Source organism: Gambusia affinis, linkage group LG12 (genome assembly GCF_019740435.1).
Source record: "Gambusia affinis linkage group LG12, SWU_Gaff_1.0, whole genome shotgun sequence".
Lineage (NCBI taxonomy): Eukaryota > Metazoa > Chordata > Actinopteri > Cyprinodontiformes > Poeciliidae > Gambusia > Gambusia affinis.
This window is the reverse complement of record NC_057879.1, coordinates 15678166-15704147: the sequence shown is the minus strand read 5'-3', so window position 1 is coordinate 15704147 and position 25982 is coordinate 15678166. Positions and strand designations below refer to the sequence as shown.

Genomic DNA, 25982 nt, shown 5'->3' with positions numbered 1-25982 from the left:
CAGTGTGAAAATATCAAAATAAAAAAATCTAATAAAAGTCTAAAAAAAAAATCTTTAAAAATGTACATCAGTACTTAAAGATAACATGACCACTTCCAAAGAAGCTAAATAATTTATTATTTCACAGTTTCCTAAGTATGAAAATATAACTTATGCCAACACTATTTAATGTGACCTGCATGTGAGACAGCGACATTAAGCATCCTGCCATCAAAACTCCTGGTAGAAGCAAATATTAAGACATACATGACTACCAATACTTGGGGGGGCTTTGCATTAATTTGATTTTTTTTTCCCTTCCAGAGATTCTCTTCCAGGACTTCCCAGTATTTTGCTCCTGAACTCTCTGACTTCCCTGTTCCTGTTGAGGAAAAGTAACCACATGGTGTGATGCTGCTGCCACCATTTTTCACAATAGGGATGGTGTGTCCTCTGATCTGTTAGAGGCCAAGAACCATTTAAAGGTCTCATGTGACCGGTACTACATGGCTTGTGCTAAGTTGCCAAAGGGACTTATTGTCTTGCAACAAGTGGCTTTCTGCTTGTCACTACAACTCCAAAGGGCATTATTGTTTTCTGCCCAGGTGGAGTGCACGGGTTGTGCTGTCAATAAATTCTCCAGCCTGAGTTGTGCAGCTCCTCCAGAGTTACCAAAAACCTATTAGTTGCTCTGGTTAATGTTCTCCTTCCTCAACTTGTCAGCTGTGTCTAAAGGCAAAAGAAATTTGAAGGGGGTCTTAAAATTGTATAAAACACTTTTAAGACACAAGATTTTTCATTATTATATTTTAAACACCATGTGTCCTGTTTCTTTCTCTTCACAAGTATATATTACTTAACCTTGCTTAATTAGAATCCAAGTATAATGCACTAAAGTTTTTGGTTACTTCATAACAAGATGTGAAAAAGTTGAGTTTGTGAATACTTTTTCGCAGGGCTGAGATATACTCTGTTGGCTGTTCTGAGGTACTTTGCCAAGGTGTAAAGATTTATTGGCATAAAAGCTGAGGGGAGCAAAGTTGTTGTGTAACTTTACCGTTTATGGCTCTGTCAGTTATTGACTTGTGAAATCTGTGCTTTATCATCAACATACACCTTTGTAATTTCTGCCTCCTTAGCATTAACTTTGCACGGTCACTGCCATTTATTTACTTCTCAATGAAGACAGTACAACATGGCAGGAAGACAACCAATTGGTGTTCTTGTACTTCACATTTGTTGCCTTCTCTGTGTTACCACCCTTTGTTTGGTAAGAGATTGATTTCACTTAATGGTATGGGATTTAAAAATGTGAAAAAAAAAGAAAGTTGTAATTACTCTGTTATTTAATACTTTCTACCCTTTTACTATCCATCACGTAGCCGACTGCAAAGATACCAGGTAAGCATTTTCTGTAGAAACCTATGGACTTTGCTCTTTCATAGTGCTAAGCACAAATGTCTTCAACATGTTTATTTATTTCTGTTTTCCGCAGACTTTGATGTAGATGGTGGACGAGACCTTGACATTTTTGACATCAATGAAGGTAAGTCGAGACAACAGTTTGGGTCACTTCATTCCCCGTTTTGGTTCGCACTTGGTTACCCTTTGAACTGATACTGTGTGTGCTCTTTGTGCTCACAGAGGCAGGGCTGAATCTGGTAGAGGGAGACATTGTACTTGATGAGGTAGATCTTAATGTTTTGTTTAATTTTTGTCTGCACATGTGGAACTTGTAAAATCACATTTCTCTCTCTATTGGGATTGGTTTATTCTTGCCGCCACAGAGACAAACACGGAATTCTATCATTGGGGATGAGTACAAGTGGCCAAAAACTGTTCCCTATTACATGGAAGATGACTTAGGTAAGAATGTCTGTTGAAACATTTGGTAAAATATAGCCTGAAAATAACTTCATGTAAACAGATTTACTCAATATATGCATTTAATTTCAGTATGACTTGGCAACAGTGCATAGTTTTTACCTGTGCTACATATTTGCAAATTTATTTTGTTTATTAACATTTTCGTAACAAATTTTACTTTAAGTGTTTTAGAATACAATTGTGCATAAAACATGCTGGCGCCCTACTGATGAAACACTGTGAACTTAACATGTTGTGCCATCTTCTCATTGTACAAGCTTTAAAGCTGATAGAGATCCAAGATTACTGTCAGTTAATCAACAATCATTATCATAAGTGTCATAAGTGTGCTGACGATCTTAAAGTTGTTTGTTCATAATCCTGCACCGGGATCTGTGTGGTTTTGACCCCCCCCATCCCCCCCACCTTTGATGTTGAAGAACATTTAAGCTTTAATAGACCTGATTTGCCTGTGTTGTCTCTTCTGAAGAGATCAATGCAAAAGGTGTAATTCTAAAGGCCTTTGAACAGTACCGCCTCAAGACCTGCATTGACTTCAAGCCATGGAGCGGGGAAGAAAACTACATTTCCATCTTTAAAGGAAACGGGTAAGACAAAAAGAACCCTTTTTTTTTTACCCTTTTAGAAAGTAAGACAAGCTGCACCTTCTTGGGGATTAAAGCATTATTAATTCAGCACATGAGAAGGAGTCGTTGAGATAAGACTCTGCTGGTTTTATTTGATGTTCATAAAAGCTTTTTCTCCCTTTCCCAAAGCTGCTTCTCCTCTGTTGGTAATCGCAAGGTCGGGAAGCAGAGGTTGTCAATAGGAACGAACTGCGACCGCATTGCTACGATAGAACATGAGTTCCTTCATGCTCTGGGCTTCTGGCATGAGCAGTCCAGGTCAGACCGCGATGACTATGTGCAGATCATGTGGGACCGCATCTCGGAAGGTATTAAATAGTTTTCTTTTTATGACAAAAAATGATTCTTTTTGTAAAATCTTGACTGCGATTGCATATGCAGTGCCTTGCAAAAGTAGTCTTACCTCTTAGAATGTTTCACACATTGTTACAAAAACTTCAGTATTTCATCAGTACTTTAAATGAAATATATACAAAGTAGTCGGTAATGTCCTTTCTGTGCTATGCATAAATAAATTCCAGAGTAATAGAAGTCAACTAGCTAGTAAATAATTTTCCCTTGTGTACAATACACTATGAGAAATTTATTGCTGCCTCAGAGTTTTATTGCAACTTTTAGTGCACCAATTGTTTTATTGTATACATGATAAGTATATCCACAAGAAATTTACCTATGCTCATCAAATTGCTAATGTATCATCTCCTTTAAACTGTAGTCAAAGCACATTTTCCCCAGACAGGTCGACAATTTTGAGAACATCTTTAAACATCTATGAATAAACAAACTTTTTAAGAATTTTCTTTTCTTTTTATTTTCTGTAGGCAAAGAACACAACTTCAACACATATGATGACACCGTTTCCAGCTCTTTGGGCGTGCCCTACGACTACAACTCCATGATGCACTACAGCAAAGGTGCTTTCCAGAACGGTTCTGAGTCCACCATCGTCACCAAGATCCCTGCTTTCAGCGATGTCATCGGACAGCGAATGGAGTTCAGTGACAGTGACCTGCTGAAGTTGAACCGCCTCTACAAGTGCAGTAAGAGTCAACACCATACAGGGCTTTTTTTTCTTAGCAAAAACAAAAGTACTTCACTTTTTTTCAGTTGGGCCACATTGAAACATGTGGACAAACAGAATGACGCCATGCTGAGTTTATTGGTGTTCCTACGTGTGCTTACCACATTTTTTCTAGCTCAAGGCTCCACCTTCCTGGACTCGTGTGACTTTGAGCGTGAGAATATCTGTGGAATGATCCAAGGACATGGGGACAAGGCTGACTGGGTGAGGGTCACTAGTGCTGCTGGAGGGCCCGACACGGACTATTCCAACATGGGCAAATGCACAGGTGAGATTGATTTTAGAGAGATATAAGACACTGTTTAAATAAACATAGCATTTCTACATTAAATAGAGTTTAATTTAAATTAAATTTCAAAAGTATCTTTCATAATCTTTTATTTTCATTCTTTAATGGGATAAAAATAAAGAGAAAGTCAACACATAATTTTCAAAAATTCCTTTTTAATAATTTTTTTTCATCCCTTACCTTTACATCTACCTGTACTTTTAAATGTTTTGAAAAATCTAAACCAGACATCTACATAGAAAAAAAATATTTTTGAACTTCACTTTCATCTCCAACATTATGATGATACGATACATTTCCAACATGCCTACTCCATCCAGATTTTGCAAAAAAAGTTAAAATAAGTGCATTATGTTTTTTCTAAGTTAAAAGGTTTTTACACAGCTTTACCAGTGATGCTAAAGTGAGTCTGCTACTGTCACATCCACATTGCAAATACAATACGTTACTATTGACATAAATTTTTTATGCCCTTGTTCTAGGATCAGGATACTTTATGCACTTTAGCACCGGTACGGCCAACACTGGAGACACAGCCGTGCTGGAGAGCAGGCTTGTTTATCCAAAAAGAGGTTATCAGTGTTTGGAGTTTTTCTACTACAACAGTGCTGGACCCAGCGACACCCTGAAGATCCACGTCAGGGAGTACGATGATGCTAATCCCAATGGAACGCTGCGCTTTATAACAACACTAACTGGTGACTGCGTCAAAGCCATGCTGCTCACACACTTCTGCTGGAGAAATGAAGCCATCGAGTGATTTCTAATTTCAATCCTCTTTTTTTTTTTTTTTTCTCATTTTCACATAGGATCTTCTCAGGATTTGTGGCAGCTGCACCATGTGAGTCTAGATGTGAAAAAAAAGTTCAGAGTTGTCTTTGAAGGGACAAAGGGGGGCGCGGGTCCGGCAGCAGGAGGACTCTCACTGGATGACATTAATCTTTCTGAGACCACCTGCCCCGAGTTTGTATGGCGGGTGAAAAACTTCAACCAGGTCATGGACACAACCCCACCCAACACCTCTATCTTTAGCCCCCCCTTCACCTCCAAGGAGGGCTACACCTTCCAGATGCAGCTTTACCCCAGCGGTAAAGAGGGCTATCCTGGGCAGTTGTCTACCTACGCTCACCTCGTGGCGCGGGAGGGGGACACCGGACAAACATGGCCTTGCCCTTGGAAGCAGATGACCATGATGCTGATGGATCAGCACCCTCACATTCAAAAGCGCATGTCCAATCAGCGCAGCGTCACCACTGACCCAACCATGAAGGCAACAGGTGAGGCTGTCACAGAGAAGAATCTTGTAACATACCCTAAGCTGCTCTTTATAGTTTAAACTTCACGCAACCTTTCAACATCGTTTCAGATTCTGACCTTTTTTTCTGGGACGATCCACGGAAGGTTGGCACTGAGGTGACGGATACCGATGGGTCCAAGTATTTCCGAGGGCCGGGTTTTGGTACTCCAGTGTATCTCACACACCTCAGAGCTAAGAGCAGAGACTTTATGAAGGGAGGAGATGCCATCTTTTTACTCACAATGGAAGGTAAAGGCAAGAGATTACTACATAAACTCAACATCAGCTCCTCTGAAAATGCTCCAACTCCCATTTGTCCTAACCAATTACTTACACATCAACACCACTGCATTCTGATGCGTACAATAAATCTACGTCAGCACAACACTTATTCCTGGAGCTGACAAATAAGAGTTCTCTTGGGCAATGGGTGGGGAATTGCTTGCTTTTCTGAACCTGTCCCATCATCACTATTCCCCATTTTATCCACATCTATCATAATTCTTCCCTTTGTCATAAGAAAAATTATGACACTTTTCTCTGCTTGGATGATTTTTTTCCTTGATTTTGTTACGACTTTTAGCTCAACTCAAGTAAAATCATTCTTGTACAAGTAACGAGAATGTAAGGAGTTCAATACAGATATTTGTGTTCAGATGTAGGGACCAAAAGTAAAGTCATTCTAATAATAATTACAATGCAGTTATCTGTTCTTTAAGAAAAGTACAGATAACTGCAAAAAATGCTTAAGTACTGTAATAAAGTTTTGTACTGTGCTATCTCCCACCTCTGGATCTGATTACATAGGCCTATACAGATCAAGCCAATATAAACAATTCAAAGCGTGCTATCATAAAAGAATAAGTGTGATCTGAGAACCTGGTGATACCATCAGGGTTGTAACTGTGCCGAAAAGACATTCCCTTGCCCATATGAAAGCATGTAAGGATATAATCGCTCATTTATCTTATATTTGTTTATAGATGTGGCCCATCTGACACAAACCCAGCCTGTGCCTTCGACCACCTTAAAACCTACCACATCCATAACAACTAATGCTTCAGATATTTGCCACAATGTGCTGTGTCAGAATGGTGGAATCTGCATTGGGGATCAAGGGAAGCCTTCTTGCAGGTGAGCAAGTTTTGACTGTAAAAAATAACAATAGTCAGTGCTAAGCTATTTTTTTTTTTTAATGATACAACAAAATACCCATATTATACCAAAGATGAGTTATTTTCCTTCGTAAACTCTGCTTTTGTTATTGACACATTGACAGGTATAAGACTTATCAATGCCTTCTGAAAAACACTCGTATGAATTTAAGACCTACATGGATTATGAGAAATAATTAGTTTAAAACTGTCTCAATTTCCTAAAAAGGTTACAAAAAAACAGAAAAACAGTTTCAAGAGAATGCTTGATGGTTCACAAGCTGGAAGGAATAAGTTATACTGCAAAATTAATTTTGTCACAGTATAAGGCATTTTAGTTATTTTAGCCAGGAACAGAATTAATGAATGGCACCAATCCATAATAATTATTATTATTTTTAATTAGTAATTGTTTAAAAAAAAAAAAAACATCAGCATGAGATAATGTAATTTATGAGTTTTATCAGAATAATATCCGAATGCCTTTAAGACATTTTAAGGTGTAAAAATTTATATTCTTACATTTAAAACAATTTAGGACTCTTTAAGACCCCTTAGAAACCTTGAAACTACATAAGGATACTGAAAACACAACAGTCAGATTTTCTTATTTCTTTCCCCTTTCATCTGCCCTGCAGGTGTGTGGTGGGCAATGACTGGTGGTACTACGGGAATGTCTGTCAGCACAAAGGCTCCATGCAGGATAAAACCACTCTAGCACTGGCCTCCTCCCTGTCTGTGCTGGGAGCAATGTTAGTGATCACAGTAGTCAGCGTCCTCTGTGTTAAGAAGAAGTACAAGAGAAAGATTATGAACAGCAGTAGTAACATGTACATGCAAAATGTGCATGCCAATGATGGACCCTAGCGATAACTTGGACTTTTTTTCAATGAAAACATTACAGCTGTTGATGGAGAGCTGGATTAAATCTAATGTTGCCCTAGAGTGCCACCTATTGCTCATTTGATGTAAAGACATGGAAGCGATGGAGGACGTTTTAATGTGTAAATGGAGATATTCTAAATTAAGATTTTATTAAGGTTGTGATCTTTGCATAATCCTGTCAACATGTCCCAAAAAATAAATAAATAAATAAATAAATAAATAAATAAAGTCTCAGACAACAACGCTTATATTCACAAATTTAAAATTTATTATACCAAAGACTGGAACATTTTGTAGTGTCTCTTTTCCGAGTGGCTATACTTGTTGGTGTTACTGAACTAGACACAGTCATGCCGGTGATAACAGTTACTGTAGGAGGGAGGTGGGACTAAATTACCTGTGAGTATCCATGTATGTCAATGTCTCATGTGTGTAGGTGTGTGTGTGTGTGTGTGTGATTGTTTGCGTGTGCATGCAAATACCTATTAGTGTTCAGTAGATACAGTGATGACTACAGGACATCACAGTTCAACAAAGTGGAGCAAACCATTGCAACTTAGTGTATAAATGTTTTTACGGAATGTTAGTTTCCATCCTGCAATTGCACATTTACATTTGTGTGTGTGTGTCTGTTGTGATGTTGATGTTGTATTTGTGGGTTTACACCATAAGATAAAGGGGGGCACGCCTCCATAACAGCAAACAATAAATCCTCCCCACTGCTAAAAGCCTTCACCGACATACAGTTCCTTTAAAAGCATCAGTATACAACATTTTTCTTATTTACAATCATTGAAAAAGAATCACCATTTCTCTCAGAGAAGATTAGTAAAAAAGTGACTGAGTCACCATAAAGAGTATGCAACTCCTAGGAGTTAGTATTGGAAATTTTCTACAAAAAAATCTCTATGTCATTTTACAGGCCAAGAGCTGTGATTTACTGAAGAAATACAGTATTTTAAATGCCCTATCTAAAACAGTTAGGTGTGGTATTAATGGCATATGATTCTGCAAAAGTTGATTGATAATAAAAAGATGAGCCTGTATTTCAAAAGGTTCCTTTTAGCAACTTCACTGTGATCACACTGATTTAAGTTCTTACAAAACAAAATAAACCATGGAATCATTATCCATATTAAGTACAGTGACAAGCTAATGCTATTTGCAAATAGACTAGTGTTGATTATGTACTGGAAAAACAAAAACAAACAAAAAGAAACATCGGGTCTGCGAGAAGGGCGCGTGGAATTTGTGTCCTCTCAGGCGATTTGAGGAGGTTGAGGATCATTAAAGGGCTCATTTGCTTGTTTCACTCTGAGAATGCTTCATTACATGTTCCTCTAAAGAGATGGCGCATGGCAGAGAAGCCTGTTGTGAAACACTTTCACATGTGCATTCTACAGCCTCCAGGCGAAACCCACCCGGAAGAATCACGGCGCGCTGTAGAGGAGATGAATCTGTGACCGTCTACAGAGGGGTGTCGTAGTAATCAGTGGGCTGATCCGTCCCGGCTGGCTTCTGCTGTTTCTGCTGATGCTGCTTCATGATCTCCTTCACCTCTTCCTCCAGCTCAGGGGGGATGATGAACTGGTCGTCCGGATCGGGCTGAGCTGGAGCTGTGAAGTAACCCCCTGATTTCTTGGACGGGGCGTCGGCTGCCACCTCGATCAGGTTGTGACTCTTCTCTTGACGCGCCACCGAACCGTTAACCCTCCTCTTCCCCAGAAACTTCCCACCATCCCCAGCTCCTGCTCCCACACCTTGCCACGACTCGTCTCTCTCCAGGCCGTTCTCGGCCTCTGCCAGGTTCAGGTCGATACTGTCCTCCAGGGGCTCGGGGGTGCACGGGGGTGGAGGCGGTGGAGGTGGAGGAAGGTTGAGCAAGGTACGTTCCTGGCTGGATGATGCGGGTAGGAGGCTTTGGGACGGTGACAACTGCGAGAGCTCTGCTTTCAGACAGTGAACGTCTGCCTCCACTTCTACTCGGCTCCCGTTGGAGAAGACACCGGCGATGGGCTCCTCGTCCTCGCTGTCCAGCCCATTGTCGGACAAGGCGCTGGAGAAGGTGGCGCTGGACAGCTGCCTCTGAAAGGAGCCGGCCAGGCAGGCTGGGTGGAGCGCACAGCAGTTCCGAGCGGAAGCCAGCTCTGAACCTGGGAGGAGATACTGGCAGGACTGGGAGGTGGTGTGGGACTGCTGCTGCTGTAGAGACAGCAGCTGGGCTTGATGGTGCAAGTGAAGCTGAGGGTGGTGAGGCTGTTCCTGCAGCAGGACAAAGGAGCTCTGCAGGGGCTCGTCGGACGAGGCCGTGGAGCCCACCTCGCTGCTCATCTCGCTGGTGCTGATCTCGCTGCTGATTTCGCTGCAGGAAGACGGCGGAACGGGCAGGGAGCCGTCCGAGGGTCGATCCTTAATGGCAGTAGACGACGATGGGTAGGTGCCCAGGCCGGGACTAGGGGGAGGCTGGGGCGGGTCAGAGCAGCAGCAGGAGCAGCAGTCCTCACTCACGCTGAGCTGCACCACGACTGCACTCAGGCTGTCGGTACAGCCGTAGCCTTGAGCCAGGGTGCAGAGCTTCTTAGCTGCAGCGAGACCGTCCGGAACATTCCGAACCGCCTCCACCGCTTCTGTGGGAGACACGGCGTCCCACAGCCCGCGGCTGCCCAGGATGAAGAACTCATCCTGAGGGCTGAGAGTCACCGTCTGCACATACGGGCAAGGAATGACTGAGGGGTAAAGGAAGGAGTAGCCCATGATCCTCGTGGAGTCAGTCACCCCATTCACCTTGTTGTCCTGGAAGAAAGGAGGACAGAAATCAATACAGAGAACATTTGAAACTAGATTTGCTTCAGTTTTTTTTTTTGTGTAACCTCTACCTCAGTCACGATGGCTCTGTGCTGCCTGATCCTACGGTATTCCTCCTCAAGGCCCACATTGTGAAGCAGCGACAGGGACATGGGCTTCCCGTCCCGGCACAGGATGGCCTGGCACTTTCCCACATTAGCTGCTGTGAGGATGAAGCAGCCACTGGGGTCGGTGGGGTCGTGGCGGATGTGACACAGGGCTGCAGAGCCGCCAAGTTTCTGTCCGGCTGTTCCCAATTTCCTTCAAAGGGAAAAAGGATGGAAAAAAAAAAGAGAGAGGACGACGATTTATTAGACAGATTTTAAGTTGCAAATATTCAGGAGGGTACAAACATAATTATGATGCCATTCAAAACCCAAAAATTAAAGCCCTGGGACTGGGACAGGTTTGGTCAACAGATTAATTTTCCATCCATAATCTCTGACAACTTGATGGTAGGGACGGGTGATCTGTGGTTAAGAGTTCACCATAATATTTTGTGGCATTTATTGCGATAATTAAACTGATGATAAAAAGTATTTAAAAATCTGCTAAACTCTTTTTGGAAATAGACTGTGAACCAACCCCACTGTAGTCAAACCCCAAACAAAAACCAAAACAAAACAAAGTACTGATTATTAAACAGACTGCTTCAGGAAAACACAACTTTAAATTGTGCAGTGTTATCACTAAACACACACAAAAACAACATTTAACCACATTTTTTTTTATATATCTATTGCCACTCTCTTGTAAAATCCAAAAATTCACAAAGACCACCAAAATTCTCTTCCTCCATCAAAAAAAATCACTTGCTTGACATGTCCAGTTGTTTAGAGAACATAGAGCGTTACTGCTGGTCATGTACCTTTGCATGACGAGGAAGGTGTTGGTCATGTAATCCTCTTCGCTTTTTGTCTTGTGGATTTCCTCGGCCAGGACGTCATTCATCGTGCACTGCAGCAGGTAGGGCACTTCCACGTTCCTGTCTCCGTCGAACACGCCGTACAGAGCTTCCCGACTCCCACAGAAACTGTTCACTGAAAGGGCGGCAACGCAGAGTCTGAAAAGGAACAGACAATCACTCTGTAAGGAAATGACAAGAGCTTAACAAAAAAAAAAATGAAGTAATGCTTATTATGACCAGTTTGGATGAATATCTAAATATCTGCTAAGGTTCCCAAACATCTTTTATGCAGAGATGTGGTTTAAATCTTCCAAGTTCTCAGTCCATGATTTGAATTCAAAAATATAAAATGCCAAACTTTCCTTTGAATTTACAGCATATATTCTAGAATGGGCAGACTTTAAATATGAAAACTCAAACATACAAGAAACTGAAATAAAAGAAGCAACGGAGATAAGAAGCAAGAAAGCAAACACTGAAAGAAAAAAAAAAGAACAAAGAAGCAAAGAAAGAAGAAAGGAAGAGAGAGGAAGAAGTCATGAGAAAAAAGGGGAGAAGGAAGAATGGCAAGAAAGGAAATGAAGACAAGGAGGACAGATTAAAGAAAGAAAGGACAGACGCATAGGAGCTAAAACAAAAAGAAGGACATAAAAAGGAAAGAAAGAAGGACACAAGAAAGTATTCGAGGAAGGAGAAAAGCATGGAGAACATTCAGACAGTGGGGTAGGGAATAAAGTTTTTAAAAATAAAGTTTCCAAACATGGAAAATTCTGAAACCAAATTCCAGACTTTTAAAGGCTACAGTAACCCTTTCTGCCATCAAAGGAAATATCTAATTTGTTCATTGCTTTGTAGGTCTAGTTTTCCCCAACAAAGAGATTCTGCAGCCAGTGCTCATGTTTTAGAAGAGCACTGCTTCCATATTTCTTTCATTAAAGTTATAGTTTAGAACACAAATTCTCAGAAGGATTATATTAGCGAGGCTTTGCAGCACAAACGCGATGGAGGTTGTTCTTTTCACTCTTGACTGAATTTAGCTCACTTGTTCTTTACGCCTGAGGCCTCTGTGTAACCATGACTCCACACAGCGGGCCCCCCAGATGCCTCACTCGATGAAAAGGTTGGTGGTGGATCAATATGGAAACAGCGAATGTTACTGGAAGACAAAAAAACACAAACACGAAGCAAATCAAAATCATTCCCTTCTCTTCAGGCACATAAATACATAAACTAAAGCCGTATGTTATTATAAACAAACAGGAGAGAAATAATAAACATAAAGGAAAACTAGATAATATATCGCAAGGTAAAACAGAGTAAATTGAGAAAGAGCTTCAAGTGGAAAATGAAAAGGTGTGCTCAGATGAAGTTGGCGTACTTAAGCTGCTCGAGGGTTTTATGGTCCAGGTTGAGGCGAGGGTTGCCAGTGAGGTCCAGCTCCTGAAGTTTTGGAGGCAGATTCTCTGGGAGAGTGATCTCACTCAGCTCATTACAGCTCAGGTCCACACACTGAAAAACAGAATGTTGCAGATGGAGGTTCAGAGCTGCAAAACCACAGAGACTCTGTAAAGATGAGCTGCTGCTGAAGCCTTACCTTCATCTCCATCAGCTGCATGACCTCCGGGAAGACCTCGATGGAGTTGGAATGGGCAATAAGCGTGTGCATCCGTCTACAGTTTATGATGGTGGTGGGAACAGTCTTCAGCATGTTTCCACTCAGGTCCACCTCCTCCAGCTCCTCCAACTTGGCCATTTTACTGAAGGGTAAGAAGGAAACAGATGAGCTGAAGCATGAACTAATTACCTCCGATTCTTTAAAGAACAGAGAAGTTCACAGATGAGGTCAGCTGTCATAATGTGATCTTTTCCTTGCATGTGTGTGCTGACTGTGCTCCAAACAAAACATTCAGTCAAATGTCATATCGCAACAGAAGTACATAGTTTTGTCTAAATCACTCTTCCTGTACATTTCCAGGCTTGGAAAATGCTCAAATTAAATTTTATACTTTCCAGGACCACATACAAACACTGTTAGCAAGCATGTTAGATGGTGATGTAGATGCAGGTAAAGCTAAAATGTATCCCAAACTTTTCTAGGAATTACAAATTTTTCATTTATGAATAAAAAAAACCTCCAGAACATTTATAATCATCTTTATAATACATGTTCAGATTTTCTCCATACAATTCTTGAAAAATGAAATATTTCTTTTTACTGACTGGTGATGACATTCCTTCAAAATAAAAAAGTGTCAAAAGGACAATAAAATAAAAATTTTAATTATTCCAGGAGGGGAAATTGCTGTGAAGGAACTCTTTACCTCGCTGGGAAGGTTTGGAGGTGGTTGTATGCCATGTGCAAAACCCGCAGGTGTGTGTGACCCGTGAGCATCGGTACACACTTGTCCGTCAGCCAGTTATTGGTCAGGTAGAGCTCCTGCAGGATGCTGTGGCTTTCCTCTGACAGACTGGAGGGCGGCAGTTGCTCCAGCTTGTTGGCTGATGCATTTACGCATCGTAAACTGAACCCAAAACACACGAGAAGTCCTCAGTTATTTCATGGTATTCAAGGGACAGAAAAACAGAGATGCAAATCTAAACTGGGAAACACACCCAATGATTTACTATATCATGTCAACTTTCAAGCTGCCACATTTCAGAGTTTGATGCAGAATTAATCAGAGGCAATGCAGATGTATTTTATTTATTTGAGCTGTATTTGAGAAAACTTCATGGGGTTCAGGAATATTTTGAGATAATATAAACTCAAAGGGCCGAATGAGACTAGAATAACCAGATTATTCAGTGACTATATTTTTTGGCCAAGTTGTTAAAATACGATGCTGCCTCATTGATGCAATCTAGATTGGTTATCAGTATTCTTCCCATGTCAGCTGATCAGCTGATTCTTGTTCCTCTAGTATCGAAAACAAACATAAAAAATTATTTTATTTTTTTCTTCAGTTGGCTTTTAACAAGTTTGCATTTGAATAAACCTTCAGTGGAAAATCCTATACATTATTAAAAAAACACACCAATGAGTAGCTTTGTTAAAATACTGATTTTCCTCTCGGGCTGTTTGTAGATTTAATCTCCCTTTGTAAAGTTTTCTTCAGTTAGTTTTGTCTTTGATCTTCGTACACCTGAAGTTCTCGTTCCCTCAAGCTCCTCTTTGACTTAAGAATGCAGAATTAAAAAAAAAAAAGAAAAGAAAAGAAAACCAGTCCCTTTCAGCTAATTCTTAAAGCTACCTGTTGGATTTGAGGAACAGGTTGCAGGGAAGTTCCACCAGTTGATTATGCTGGACATCCAAAACCTCCAGCAGAGGGCGCTCCACTCTTTCAGGCAGCTTCTGCAGCTGGTTATGTCCAGCACTCAGCTTTCTTATACTGTTGCTGCAGAACAACCTGCAGCATGAGAAATATCCAGAGAGCTGGGTCAGCACTGACATGTGATGGATAAGCAATTTCAACAGACAGATAGATGATTAAGATGGATTGATTGCTCAGATTCTGTAGGGTGGGCAGACAAGTAGATATAGATAAATTGAGGTAGACTGCAGTTATTGAAGAGAGAGTAAAAAGGGAAAGTGAAGGACAAAGCTGGATGTGCGGATGAGGAAGGAAGAAAATTTGAGAGTAGCAGCGCCTCTGGTGCCTCCTGTAACTGAAATTCATCATCCTGACACTTATTGGGTAAAAAATAAATGTCCAGACAAAAAGGAGACCAGCGGTAGGAAGAGAGAGAGAGAGAAAGAGGAGGACAGGAGAGAAACCAAGAGAGCAAGGTTGATGCAAAGCATGGCAAAGAGTAAAAGGTGCATCTGAACTAACCTTCTAAAAATGCTACATAAAGAAAAGAAGCCAGTTCAAAAAGCATCTAGAGGTTAGCGGCTATCAGTGTGATTTATGAGGCTCTATGGGGGATAGATACATCACTTGACAAAGGGCAGAGAGAATAACGCAGCATTGCTCCACATTTACAGGCATGTTTGCGGCGAGAGGGAGACTCACCTCGCCGGGAGCTCGGTGATGAGGTTGTGGCTCACGTCCAGGACTTCCAGTTTCTTCGCTTCACACAGCCAGTCTGGCAAGGACTCCATGTGGTTCCTGGTGGGGGACAGGGGGTGATGATGATGATGAATGATGTGCTGTTTTCAAACTGTGTTACTTAGATGGAATATGAGTTAGCGTGAATAAATGTCCTTTTTCTGCATTACGTAGCTCTATAGATTTAGGTAAATGGAGTCCTGGCAATTCTGTCTTACACTCAGATGGGAAACTCTTCTTCATTATGCGACTCTCTGAAGGCCACTTGGTTTAGTCAAATTTTAAAATACATTATAAATCAAACATAGTCTCAATGTCGAGGTATGTCAAATGTCAATGTCAAAACATTAAAATAAAAGTTTCCATCATTGTAAAGAGTAAAACAATTCACTGTAGGGTTAGGGATAGCAGCTTTTTTTACAATGTCCATTTACATCCTTCTTCAGTAATCTTTATTCTCATGCAGTTATATGATCTTAAAAGCATGACCACTCATCATCTCTTCATCATGGCAAACGGATATTTTACAAGTAAATGAACAGCGTGTCCTGAAAAATAATATGTTCAAAGCATAAAAAAATGGCCAAATTTAAAAAGTTCAGGAAACTAGACAATGTCCAGAGTGCAATGGCTAGCCAAGCTAGTTTAGCTCAAAATGCTAAAGAAGTTGATGCTGTTTCAGAGAGCAAGACAGTGGAAATGTTATTCTCTGATGGCTGTGGGCTCTTTCAGCTGGATAAGGCCACGAAGCAAAGTGGGATCTCAATTCAATCAAGTGAGATCCATGGAGGCCCCACCCCAAAGGACTTAAAGGATCTGCTGCTAACATTTTGGTGCCAGATACCACAGAACACCTTCAGCTGTCTACTGGAGTCTGGGCAACCTGTGTGTTTTCATGAATAAGCAAATGGTACATAAGAGATCTAATTTTTACTTATGATTAGCTTTTTTATTCTTACTTGTTTTCGGACGGGTTAGGTAGTTATGAATATATACTGGATGTACGTTAATCCATCAGTCATTTGACTATTTTATTACAGTTCCTTTTTTACGAAACACAAATATTTTTTTACTCACCTCGAGATATCCATGTAGGTGAGATTGGAGGGCACAGGACTTACATCCAGTTGTTGTAATTCTGTGGGGAGAAATCCAAACACATTAACCTACAGCAAGGACGGCCTAATAAAGAAGCAGGAAGATCTAAAATGGAGGAGAGGACTGGAGAGGGAGCCGCATGGCGATGATGAGCAAAGGGGAATGATGGAGAGGGACAATTAGGGGTTTTATTGATGAGAAAATCGAAAGAATGAGAACAGATGAACGTCAGAGACACATCTGAGATGACACATCTATGGTATAAAACACCCACAGAGAAGGGATTCAGGTATAGCTGAGAAACAAGTGAGGATGTGGTTCAAAAGGAAAAGCTCTACCTACAAATTCAGAGCCACGCTCACCGTTGTTTGAGGCGTAGATGCCTTTGAGCAGGGAACCTTTGACCTTAAGACACGTTATGTGGTTCCTCTCGCAGTGAAGGACCTCCAGCCTGGGGAAGATGGAGGCATCAAGCTCTGTCAGCTGGTTATCCCTCAGGTCCAGCTGGGTCACGTGCCTCAGCAGGTCCGGCTCATCCGGCACCACGACGGAGATCTTATTCAACCTAACAGAGGAGGAAAGAAGTTCATCTTCAGCTGGACCAGACTGTGAATCGTGTTTACATATTAGTGGTGGATTTCTGTTGCACACGTAGTAGGAGATATTGTTGCCTTCTATTCAGTAAGAGTGTGATTTACAAAATAGGATGAAAGCTGAAGAAGAGTAATAACTGCAGCTGATTTCAAAATTTCTTCGACAAACTTTTAGTGAAGCATTAACTGTGAAATAGTGCAAGTCACTCCAGCTTTGCGTTTACCCAGACGACAAGAGGGGACCTAATGGGTAGGCAAATGATTTCTTTATTTCGTGCTCTTTAGCCATCTAGCTCTGTGACAGAATCCGTCTGATGTTTTTGTTTCCATAATTAGTGAGATTAAAGCATGTCAATGTGTATAACAGTTGAGACAGGAATGACTGGAAAATCAAAGTCATGCATTGTTCTGGGCAGAGTTCAATGGGTTCATTCAGAAAATCCCTTCTAAATGGAAAACCTACAGAGTGAGCTGGCTGTGCTGTTTTACCTTAGATCGATGTGTTTGACATGGAGCAGTCTGAAATTCTGCAGGGTGAGCGTTTCCTGGTTGTTTCCAGCCATGCAAAGCTTCTCCATGGAGGCCAAGCGCTCGAGCACCTGGGGCACGTGGCTGAACTGGTTGAAGGAAAGGCCTAAGTAGCTCAGCCTCTGCAGGGACCCCAGCTCACATGGCAGCTCACTTAAACTGTTTCCGTCCAACAGGAACGTCTGCAAACTGAAAAAGGAACGATCAGGGATTTTGACAAGGACACATCTAATGTTGTCTCAGGATTTTATCAAGCAACATCAGATCAACATGTAGCATGTTGTGCCTCAATAATCAGCTGACTTAATGTCCAGTAGATGGCAGCAGCAGAATAGCTACCCTACTGGTCACTTTAGGAATTTACAGACATTCCAGATCCGTCCTGCAGATTACCTTCTCATCTTCAAAAGCTCATACCCTGCATACCACCACGTTTGGCTTCAACTGAGGTCTGAATATGAAGAAGTGTTCTGAAATGTAATCCCAGAACTCGTTCACATTTTGTGTTTTTACGACCACAAAGTTTAGCTTAGATTAACGTGATTTTATGACAGACCAAGAAAAGATCCATGTATTTGTTTAAAGCCTTCCTGAGTCAAAGCTCAGTTGAAAATCTTTTAGGATATGGCTCTACAAGCTTTGCATATTTTGAGATAGACCTTTAATAAACCTGGTAAAAACATTATATTCCCAGTTAGACTGAATGAAGTGTCAATTTTCAAGTGTTGCTACAGATTCTGAGGTGCATGCAGGTCTGGAATTTGACTGGGCAAGTCTAATATAAGGAAGCATCATGTTCTTAACCATTTCAGCTCCTGCTCTGTTGAGGGCAGTTGTCCTACTTGAAGGCGGACCTTCATTCAGTTTCATGTTTTATGCTGCCTCTGACGGATTTTCTTCCTGGAATGTCCTGTAGTTAGCGTCCTCAAAAAATAGAATCTCCACACCAACTTCCATGGTTGGGATGGTGTCTTAAATAAAAGTACGAGAAATAAGATGATTTCTGAAAATATTCAGAAGTTTCATTGGAATTTACTTAGGGGTGTCAGTGTACTGATACCCCTAAGCTGAAAACCAATGCACACTATATTTCTCTGAATTTTATTTGGGAAAGAACTTGAAAACCATCTAGGTGTTTCCTTTTACTGCTTAATCACATATTGTTTGTGCTGATCTTTCACATAAAATCCCAACAAAAGACACTGAAGTTGATTGCTTCAGAGCTGTGACTCCTTACTTAAGGTATTTCATACTGTCTGTTATTGTCAGCACGTGGCTGACAATTACAGCTAAGCCCTGGTAATGTTTGTAGAGGTAATGTTTGTCAGAATTGTGTAGAAAAAAGAATTTTTGGCAGCTTAAGGAGATTAATAAAATCTGTCAGCAAATGTGTCCAAGCCCAACTCATAGCTGATCAAAAAGGATTTTTTATCAAAGTGAAATGTGCATTGAAGTTGACAGACAAAGCAAGCTTATTACCCACTGATCAGGCCATTGTTAAGCTGAGATCATTGCAAACACAATACAAAAATAAATAAATAAGTAAACCAACTTGAGTAAGGTCACCATTCGCCCTTTTAAAATCCACACATTTGGCTATGCAAACATTTGACACTGACACAAAGAGAAATGTGGTGCACTGTTGCAAAAAGTGTATCTACAGAAACTAATAGCAGATAGAGGAAGGTTAACATCAAAAGGAAACAAAATATAAAATATATATTACTTTTGCTTTTTGACACTGGTATAAAAAATATATATATAAAGTTTTCCTTCCATTGCTTCTGTGTAAATTGCTTTTTTTTCTTACTTGCTCATGGCCCCCACAGAGCTGGGCACAGAGTCCATGTAGTTACAGCTGAGGTTGACCTCTGTCAGGGTGGGGATGTCACAAATGGTCAACGGGAACTGACCAAGGTGGTTATTGGAGAGGTTGAGGCTGCGGAGACGAGAGAACCTGGAGAAGAGAACGGAGATGGAGAGGGTAAATGGAAAAGCTTCCTTATATGTTGTAAGGATTAATATTGCAATAAAAAAAATAATGCATTCATGAATATATACAGAGCAAAGTCTAGCTTCAATACATATAGATAAATTTAAAAAATACAATGAATTTCAACACTCCCAAAGACAGAGTAGTTTTAAAGATTCATGTTGATTTGTTGAGTAAACAAATGAAGCACGAGTGTCTGTTATTTATTTAAACATCAGAGGCCAGTGGCATTCAGTGTGTATTACATGTACATATTAACGACCCTTATAGGAGCCAAGCCCTTGAGAGACCAAAACTAAAGTGAACTTTGTAGAATGTGCTTTTCTTTATTTATCAAACAAACAACTTTTTTTTCCACAGTAGGTGCTATACACCTAACAGCATTTGATCATATTTTTTCCAAACTCAAATACATTCACACAATATATCATGATAATGATAAGGACGTCGGAGCTATTGATTAGGGTGGCCAAGTGATTCCATCTGAGGGTGGCTCCTGCTTGAAATTGGTGGAGATTATGTCAGAAAACACCTCTTGATTACTAAATTAGTCTCTGCAAATGGCTGAGAAAAAGAGTCATGCCTCAGTCTCTCTGTGTCTCCTCCATTATATCATGTTAGGTCATTCCGACATGTCACATAAGATACTAACTAGATAGTTTAAAACCTGATCTTGGTAGTCACATTGTCTTATTACTGAAATAACAGTAAAACTGTGTTACAGAGACTGCTCTCTGAGGCACAGCATAATGTCGCCTCTGCTCCAATTGTAAATAATTCATCACGGCTGAGCGAGAAAGAAATATCTTGAATGTTCTTACTTATCCACCTTCGTTGCAATGCTAACAAAGCACTGATTAAGTGAGCAACTCCCAGCATGATAGCATCATTTTGGTTTATTTTGGTATGTTAGCTTTACTTACCATACTTATTTTGGTTTGTAAAGTACTGCTTTGCATATAGGCTGAATTTTATTTATTTATTTATTTTTGTCTGTAACAATAAAACACTTGCTCTATGTTGCATTGTGTTTCTGTGTTTGATTTGATGTTAAGCACTTTGAAATGCCTTGATGCTGAAATGTGCTATACAAATAAAATTTGATTGATTGATTGTTTGATTGATTGATTGTGCTCTCAGTAATTGTAGACATCTACCCTACAAGAACAGAGCAATTTGTTCTTCCGTGGTAGCAAGAACAAGAACAAAGTTCTGGACATGTATTTCATATTGCTAAAAAATTTAAGTGCGGAAATCTTACAAAGTCCTCATATGACCTTTATTCTGCAGCATTTGTACAGAATAATTTCCAGACACCATACAGGAAAAAAAATGTTCTGTATGGCTGAAGTGTCACAAACAAGCTGCTAGAACTCACAAACCCAGACTCCAACTGTAATTTTGTTCTTCAGTCCTGGGAGAGAGAACAAATTATTCTGTTGCTGCTGAGTTTGTAAAGGTCTGTAGACGGATAGTTCTTAAAGAAAAACTTGAATCAGCTACAATTGATTCAAGCACAGGTCTGTGCTTTACATTAACAGAGATTGAAAATCAGCCAAAACACCCAACTGGTGCATTTCTATTACATTAAAGCAACCAGAGGAAATGCTCATCTCACCATAATGACTTAAAATGGTGAACTCTAATCTGATGAAGCGTTGTCAAAACATTTCAAATTTTCAAGATTTATTTTGCGTCAGAATAGGCAAAAATTAAATTATATCACATTTTTCCCTCTGTAGTCCACATTTAATACTAACACAATTTAAAGAGAAGAAATCTACTGACTATTACAAGATTTTTGATAATCTTGTAATATCAAGATTACAAGATGGGCATATTTCTGTTACAAAAACATGCAAAGCAGATAATTTTGAAATTTAGTTCTGAATATCCTACTTCCAGAATAGACACTTAAAATGCTACAACAACATCACTGGATTATGGAGACCGAATATGCTTAAGTTCTTTAAAAGAGACAAGCTGATCAAGAATCCAATAACTGATCACAAAACAAACACTTCGTCCAAATACAACCTCAGATGTGAATACATTTAACTGTCCTGTGAAGAAAGCAGTAGACCTGTCATTCAATAACAAAAACAGAAATATTACTTGAACAATAAAACAACAACAAAAACACCAAAACAAAAAAACAGACGGTTTTGTTTGTGCTGTTCTGTAATGACAATATCAGTTTGTTAGTTTTGCCCCAACATCTGTCAGAATAAAATACATGTTTCAAAAAGTTAGAGATATGAAAATGAGAAGGTAATGTGTTGATTTAGTATTTGCTTCTGGGTCATAATGGTTGCCTCCTTTTTTGTGCACAAATTCCCAACAGGGAACAACCAATCACAGCACTCTCCCTCCCTAACTGACCTGCACACACAGGAGAGTTTCACACTCAGAAAACATTCAGACATTTTCAGATGTTTGAGATGTGACTGATGGCTAATTGCTCCTTCAAGTAGAGGTAATGCTTTACTAAAAGGTTCATGATAGTCCACTGGGAAAAATACCAAAAGGAACCTGATGCTTCTTAGATCTAATCACAAAAATCTCATTTAATTACTTGAAGTGCTGTTTTAAATGTTAATAAAACAAATCAACATTTCCTGCCAAAATTGAAAAAAAAAAAAAAAAAGAAATCTGGAAGTATTTAGCAAGTAATACCCAGATGTGTCATATTGGAGGCCAAATTAGACCAAAAGGGAGAGAGTATAGGAGTACTATTACATTAGTAAGCTGGCTTGAACTAAAAAGAAATGCTTATAAATGCCACCAAGAAACTGTCAGTTAGCTCATTGTTTCAAAGGTCCAGCCAAGAAGTCCATTTATAGCTTTTTGAGCAGCTGCTGTGTTTTGGGCAAATCTCTGATAAACCCCTGGTACGGCGTGCCAAGCTCTAAAATGGCCAAAAGACAAAGCGGGCATCTAGCTGGTGAACGCTATGGAGCATTTAGCAGTTGAAAAGCAAGAAATCCTCTGATGAAGAGAAAATATACAATGAAGAGGAAATGAATATTTTGTTAGGTGAACCAAGAATCAATTTCATTTTTTTGTTACAAAGTTTTAGAGATAGAGTATAAAAGCATAAAATTCAAATTTGTGATTTCTGCCAAGATTTAAAATTCCATTACAGATACTACCTAATAGCTATAACATAAAATAAAATATTTAAATTTTTAAAATATTTTAAAATATTTGTCTAGCATTTCTGCCTCAACTATTTATATTAGAAGCAGAAAAAGATGTCACATCACTATGTAAAAGAGGAATCGTCATAAAAAAATAAATAAAAATAAAAAATAGATTTTAAATTTGTTTTAAACAAAGTGTAATGAATAAAGACTGTTTTGGGGATTTCACACCTTACTATTAGTGAATCGCGAAGATAGTATTACTACAACTATAACCTGCTGTTAACAATTACCTCCCAGAATGTAGATCTTTAACAGATTTCTAAATCCATTAAGTGAACATAATGACAGCGAGAGGATAAAAATTCAAAAGAATAAACAGAGCAATGTTGCTGTACTCTGTTCCGTTTAGCCTTCCGGTTATCTGCATAAGGGCTTGCTCTCTTGGAGCCTGTATGAACATATAAAAAATAGTTTTTATAATAAATTTTCAAAATAGTTCCCACTCTAGTGACATCTACTTTGGTGCATTAACAAAACAAAGATTGGATTTTTGAGTTATATAATACATATATATATATCTATATATAGATATCTATATATATCTATATATATATGTAGATATATATATAGATATATATCTATATATATATATATATTGCCTCTGCATATATAAATAAATGCAGAGGCAATACACAATGTAGTACACTTCTTAACCTCGCCTGCTTGATACAGGCCTCTCAAGGGAAATGTGGAAACTCAAGTAACTCTGCATGTTTCTGTCAAAATCCCTCTATTTTCAGCTAAACTATTCATCTCTTTCTCATTACTGACCTCATTTTCTGTCATGCTGGGTCAAATGCGGATGAGCCTACTTAGATTTGGCAAAGCAAACTAGATGCTATCTCCCTTGACCAGCAGGGGAGCTGTGCATCCCATATTCTGAGTTAAAAACCGGTTTTCCCTCCCATGTCATCCTCCTTTTAACATCAGTCATTATTACCCTGGAGATTAAAAACGAAACAAAGATGAGTCAAACTAATATTACCATGACAGGGACTCATAACAATTTGACCCCATTTGTCAGGAAGGCACAAAAGCATGTCAGATTATACACGCACTGCCACGCAAACACAGAGTTCTCCAGGGCAGCTAAAAATAAAATAAAATTTAAAAAAACACAACAAAAAACATAAAAATGTCATACTGTATCATGACTTTGCATGCACTGACCCCAAATCTACAGCCTGCAGCCAAATTTACAGGCAAGTGACTTCTCCACTAGCACACTCTCCGCTTTGTATACATGCATGCAGTACAGAGTTACAGTGACAAGCATAAAAGTGAAGCAGGATATTTTACATTATATATGGCTACACACACACACACGCAAACACACATGACCACACAGGCAGCATCCAGTGTCTTGCCTGTGGTCTTTAATCTGGGACCATGATAAGCGCGCAGCAGATGGTGCTCACAGAGAGAAAGAATAAGACAGGCAAGGCACATTAAAAGCTTCCCTGCAGTCGCTTCTATCCTTCTGGGCTCTTTAGGCCTACACTCCAACAACCCTGGCTGGCTTCGTTGGTCCTCTTGTGCCAATGGCTCTTGTCCTAGTCTGGTCAGGTTGATGACTTGCAAGTATGCAGCTAAAACCCAATTCTCTCCAAGTCAGACAGCAATGTCCTGCTGTTTTCAATGAAGTCTCGTCGTCAATGTCTCGTCTCTCATCTTTTCATATCACAAGTTTCTTTTAGCACATGGTTTATGATTCGCTTTCCTAAACCTCACCTTGCCACAAAGTTCATCATCTGAGCCACAACATTCAATTCAAAACCAACTTGACCTATTATAACGTTCCCATCATTTATTTATTTATTTTTTTGCCCTTTGTCATGTTGCAGACACAAAGTTTATTTTCCGTGATGATGGATAAAGTGCATGCTTATAAAGTGGAAAGAAAATAAAACATGGTTTTCAAACTTTGTTTTACAAAACAATGTCTGAAAAAATGTTGCGTCAACTCTTGGTAGAATCACCTTTTCACTGCAATTATAGCTGTAAATGTTTGGAGGCATGTCTCAATGACCTTTTTACATCCAGAGAGAAATCTTGCTGTGGTTCTCTGTAGCTGCTCTGGCACTTCTGTGGACCTCTTGGCTGCTTCTCTGATTTACGCTCTCCTTGGACAGCCTGTTACTTCGGGTGGATACTTAACCCTAACACATAGATCTGCAGGTACGCCACATACTTTCCAATTTCAGGAGACGTAGTGAACAATACTTCTTAGGAATGAGTAACATTTTATAACTTTACCCTAGTTTAAACTTCTCCACAAATTTATCCCTGACCCGACTGCTTTGTTTTTTTTTTTATAATTATGTTGCTGTCTGCTCATTAATATTCTCTAACCTCTAAGGCCTTAACAGAATAGCAATTTTTTTCACAAAATGTGGAAGAGTTGAAGTGACATAAATACAGCAATGATACGTGAAAAAGTATACATTTCCAGAAATCACCCCCTTGATGTCTAGCCTTAGGTGTTTTTCCTGTAGGTAAGTCACAGTATCATACCTTTGCAGTTGCTGAAGGCGATGGTCTGCAGGCAGGAAGTTGTGTTTTAGGTTGAGGTGGGTGAGGTCGTGGCTATAAAAGAGGTTGGGGGGAAGAAGTTCCAGACTGCAGCAGGACAAATCAACTGAGTTGATTCTCTGGGACACCATCTAATAGGAAGTAGGGAGAAGAAAAGTGTAAAAAATGGATGGGATAAATAAAAACAGAGTTGAACAGTATTATCTCCATAATATGAGAACTGTAGTCATGTTGCTGACTACAGCTGACTACCCCATGATAGGGGTCAAACATCAGAAAAAAAAGATTTTGACCTAAAATTGAGAACTTCACATTGTTCGATTCACCTAAATGTCGAAGAGTGAAGTAGCATTTTTGTGTTTCCTTAGAGTGAACAGAGACACCAAAAGCATCATATTTAAAAGGTCAGAATAAATGTCTCTTATATTAAGGAGGAAATTCTACAATTTGTGAACTTGAGCCTTTAAGAGTGGAGTTAGCCTGCAGCTCTGTAGTCATCGCTGAAGCACGTGCCATCTTTATCCAAGCATCTATTCTGAGTGTTCCTTTGGGTACCGGTGACATGCACGTCCCTGTTAATATTTAGAAAAGAGGTTTTCTGGCTATGTCCTACTTGAGTTCAAATGAGATACGGGAGAGAGAGAGAGACACTGTGTGTGAGGACACCTAGAGACAATGGCTTTATACACCACATGACAGTGCCTGTAGTCAGCTACAAAATGTTTTTGAACTGTTAAATGAATGTAATTCTGATTAAGCAATCTAAATTGTTCTAATTAGCAATTACAGTAAAGAAAAAAAACTTATTACTATACATAAATATATGAATATTTGGTAAATTTCACTATTTGGCCTTCTCAGATAATTATATAATATCTCAACCCAGTTGCTGTAATTGTCATTAAATATTTTGAAAAGTTAAAGTAATCTTCAACATGCTATTTTTGTTAAAATATTAAGAAACACGGGCAACAAATACACATGGCTTCAATATCTAGTGGGAGAAATCTGTCATTTTCAATCCAAAACAAAAC

At 39.6% G+C, this 25982-nt stretch overlaps 2 protein-coding genes across 2 annotated transcripts in view; one reads left to right on the top strand and one right to left on the bottom strand.

The window, feature by feature from the left end:
• Nucleotides 1-1166: 1166 nt before the first annotated feature.
• On the top strand, nt 1167-7389 carry mep1bb (meprin A subunit beta b). The gene is made up of 14 exons (XM_044134374.1): nt 1167-1249; nt 1362-1380; nt 1475-1525; nt 1624-1667; nt 1767-1845; nt 2336-2453; nt 2622-2800; nt 3314-3532; nt 3689-3841; nt 4345-4560; nt 4672-5139; nt 5229-5408; nt 6143-6293; nt 6952-7389. The coding sequence occupies exons 1-14, from the start codon at nt 1175-1177 to the stop codon at nt 7178-7180; spliced, it is 2181 nt and encodes a 726-aa protein (XP_043990309.1). The 5' UTR covers nt 1167-1174; the 3' UTR covers nt 7181-7389.
• A 54-nt stretch (nt 7390-7443) lies between these two features.
• The window catches only part of phlpp1 (PH domain and leucine rich repeat protein phosphatase 1), a 51691-nt gene continuing 33152 nt past the window's right edge, over nt 7444-25982 (bottom strand). Inside the window, exons 4-17 of the mRNA XM_044134373.1 lie at nt 24931-25079; nt 19028-19174; nt 17179-17406; nt 16459-16661; nt 16076-16136; nt 14963-15058; nt 14201-14356; nt 13271-13471; nt 12544-12706; nt 12328-12458; nt 11992-12105; nt 10911-11105; nt 10075-10303; nt 7444-9991 (exon numbers count right to left, since the gene is read on the bottom strand). Coding sequence (XP_043990308.1) covers nt 8666-9991; nt 10075-10303; nt 10911-11105; nt 11992-12105; nt 12328-12458; nt 12544-12706; nt 13271-13471; nt 14201-14356; nt 14963-15058; nt 16076-16136; nt 16459-16661; nt 17179-17406; nt 19028-19174; nt 24931-25079 — 3399 coding nt within the window. The 3' untranslated portion in view covers nt 7444-8665. The remainder of the gene's footprint in view (nt 9992-10074; nt 10304-10910; nt 11106-11991; nt 12106-12327; nt 12459-12543; nt 12707-13270; nt 13472-14200; nt 14357-14962; nt 15059-16075; nt 16137-16458; nt 16662-17178; nt 17407-19027; nt 19175-24930; nt 25080-25982) is intronic.

Excerpts from the sequence above, each read along its gene's own strand:
- mep1bb (XM_044134374.1), top strand. The coding sequence starts at position 1,175 with ATGGCAGGAAGACAACCAATTGGTGTTCTTGTACTTCACATTTGTTGC. Across the intron at positions 1,526-1,623 it reads CATTTTTGACATCAATGAAG|AGGCAGGGCTGAATCTGGTA; the intron begins GTAAGTCGAGAC and ends TTGTGCTCACAG. Across the intron at positions 1,668-1,766 it reads GAGACATTGTACTTGATGAG|AGACAAACACGGAATTCTAT; the intron begins GTAGATCTTAAT and ends TTGCCGCCACAG.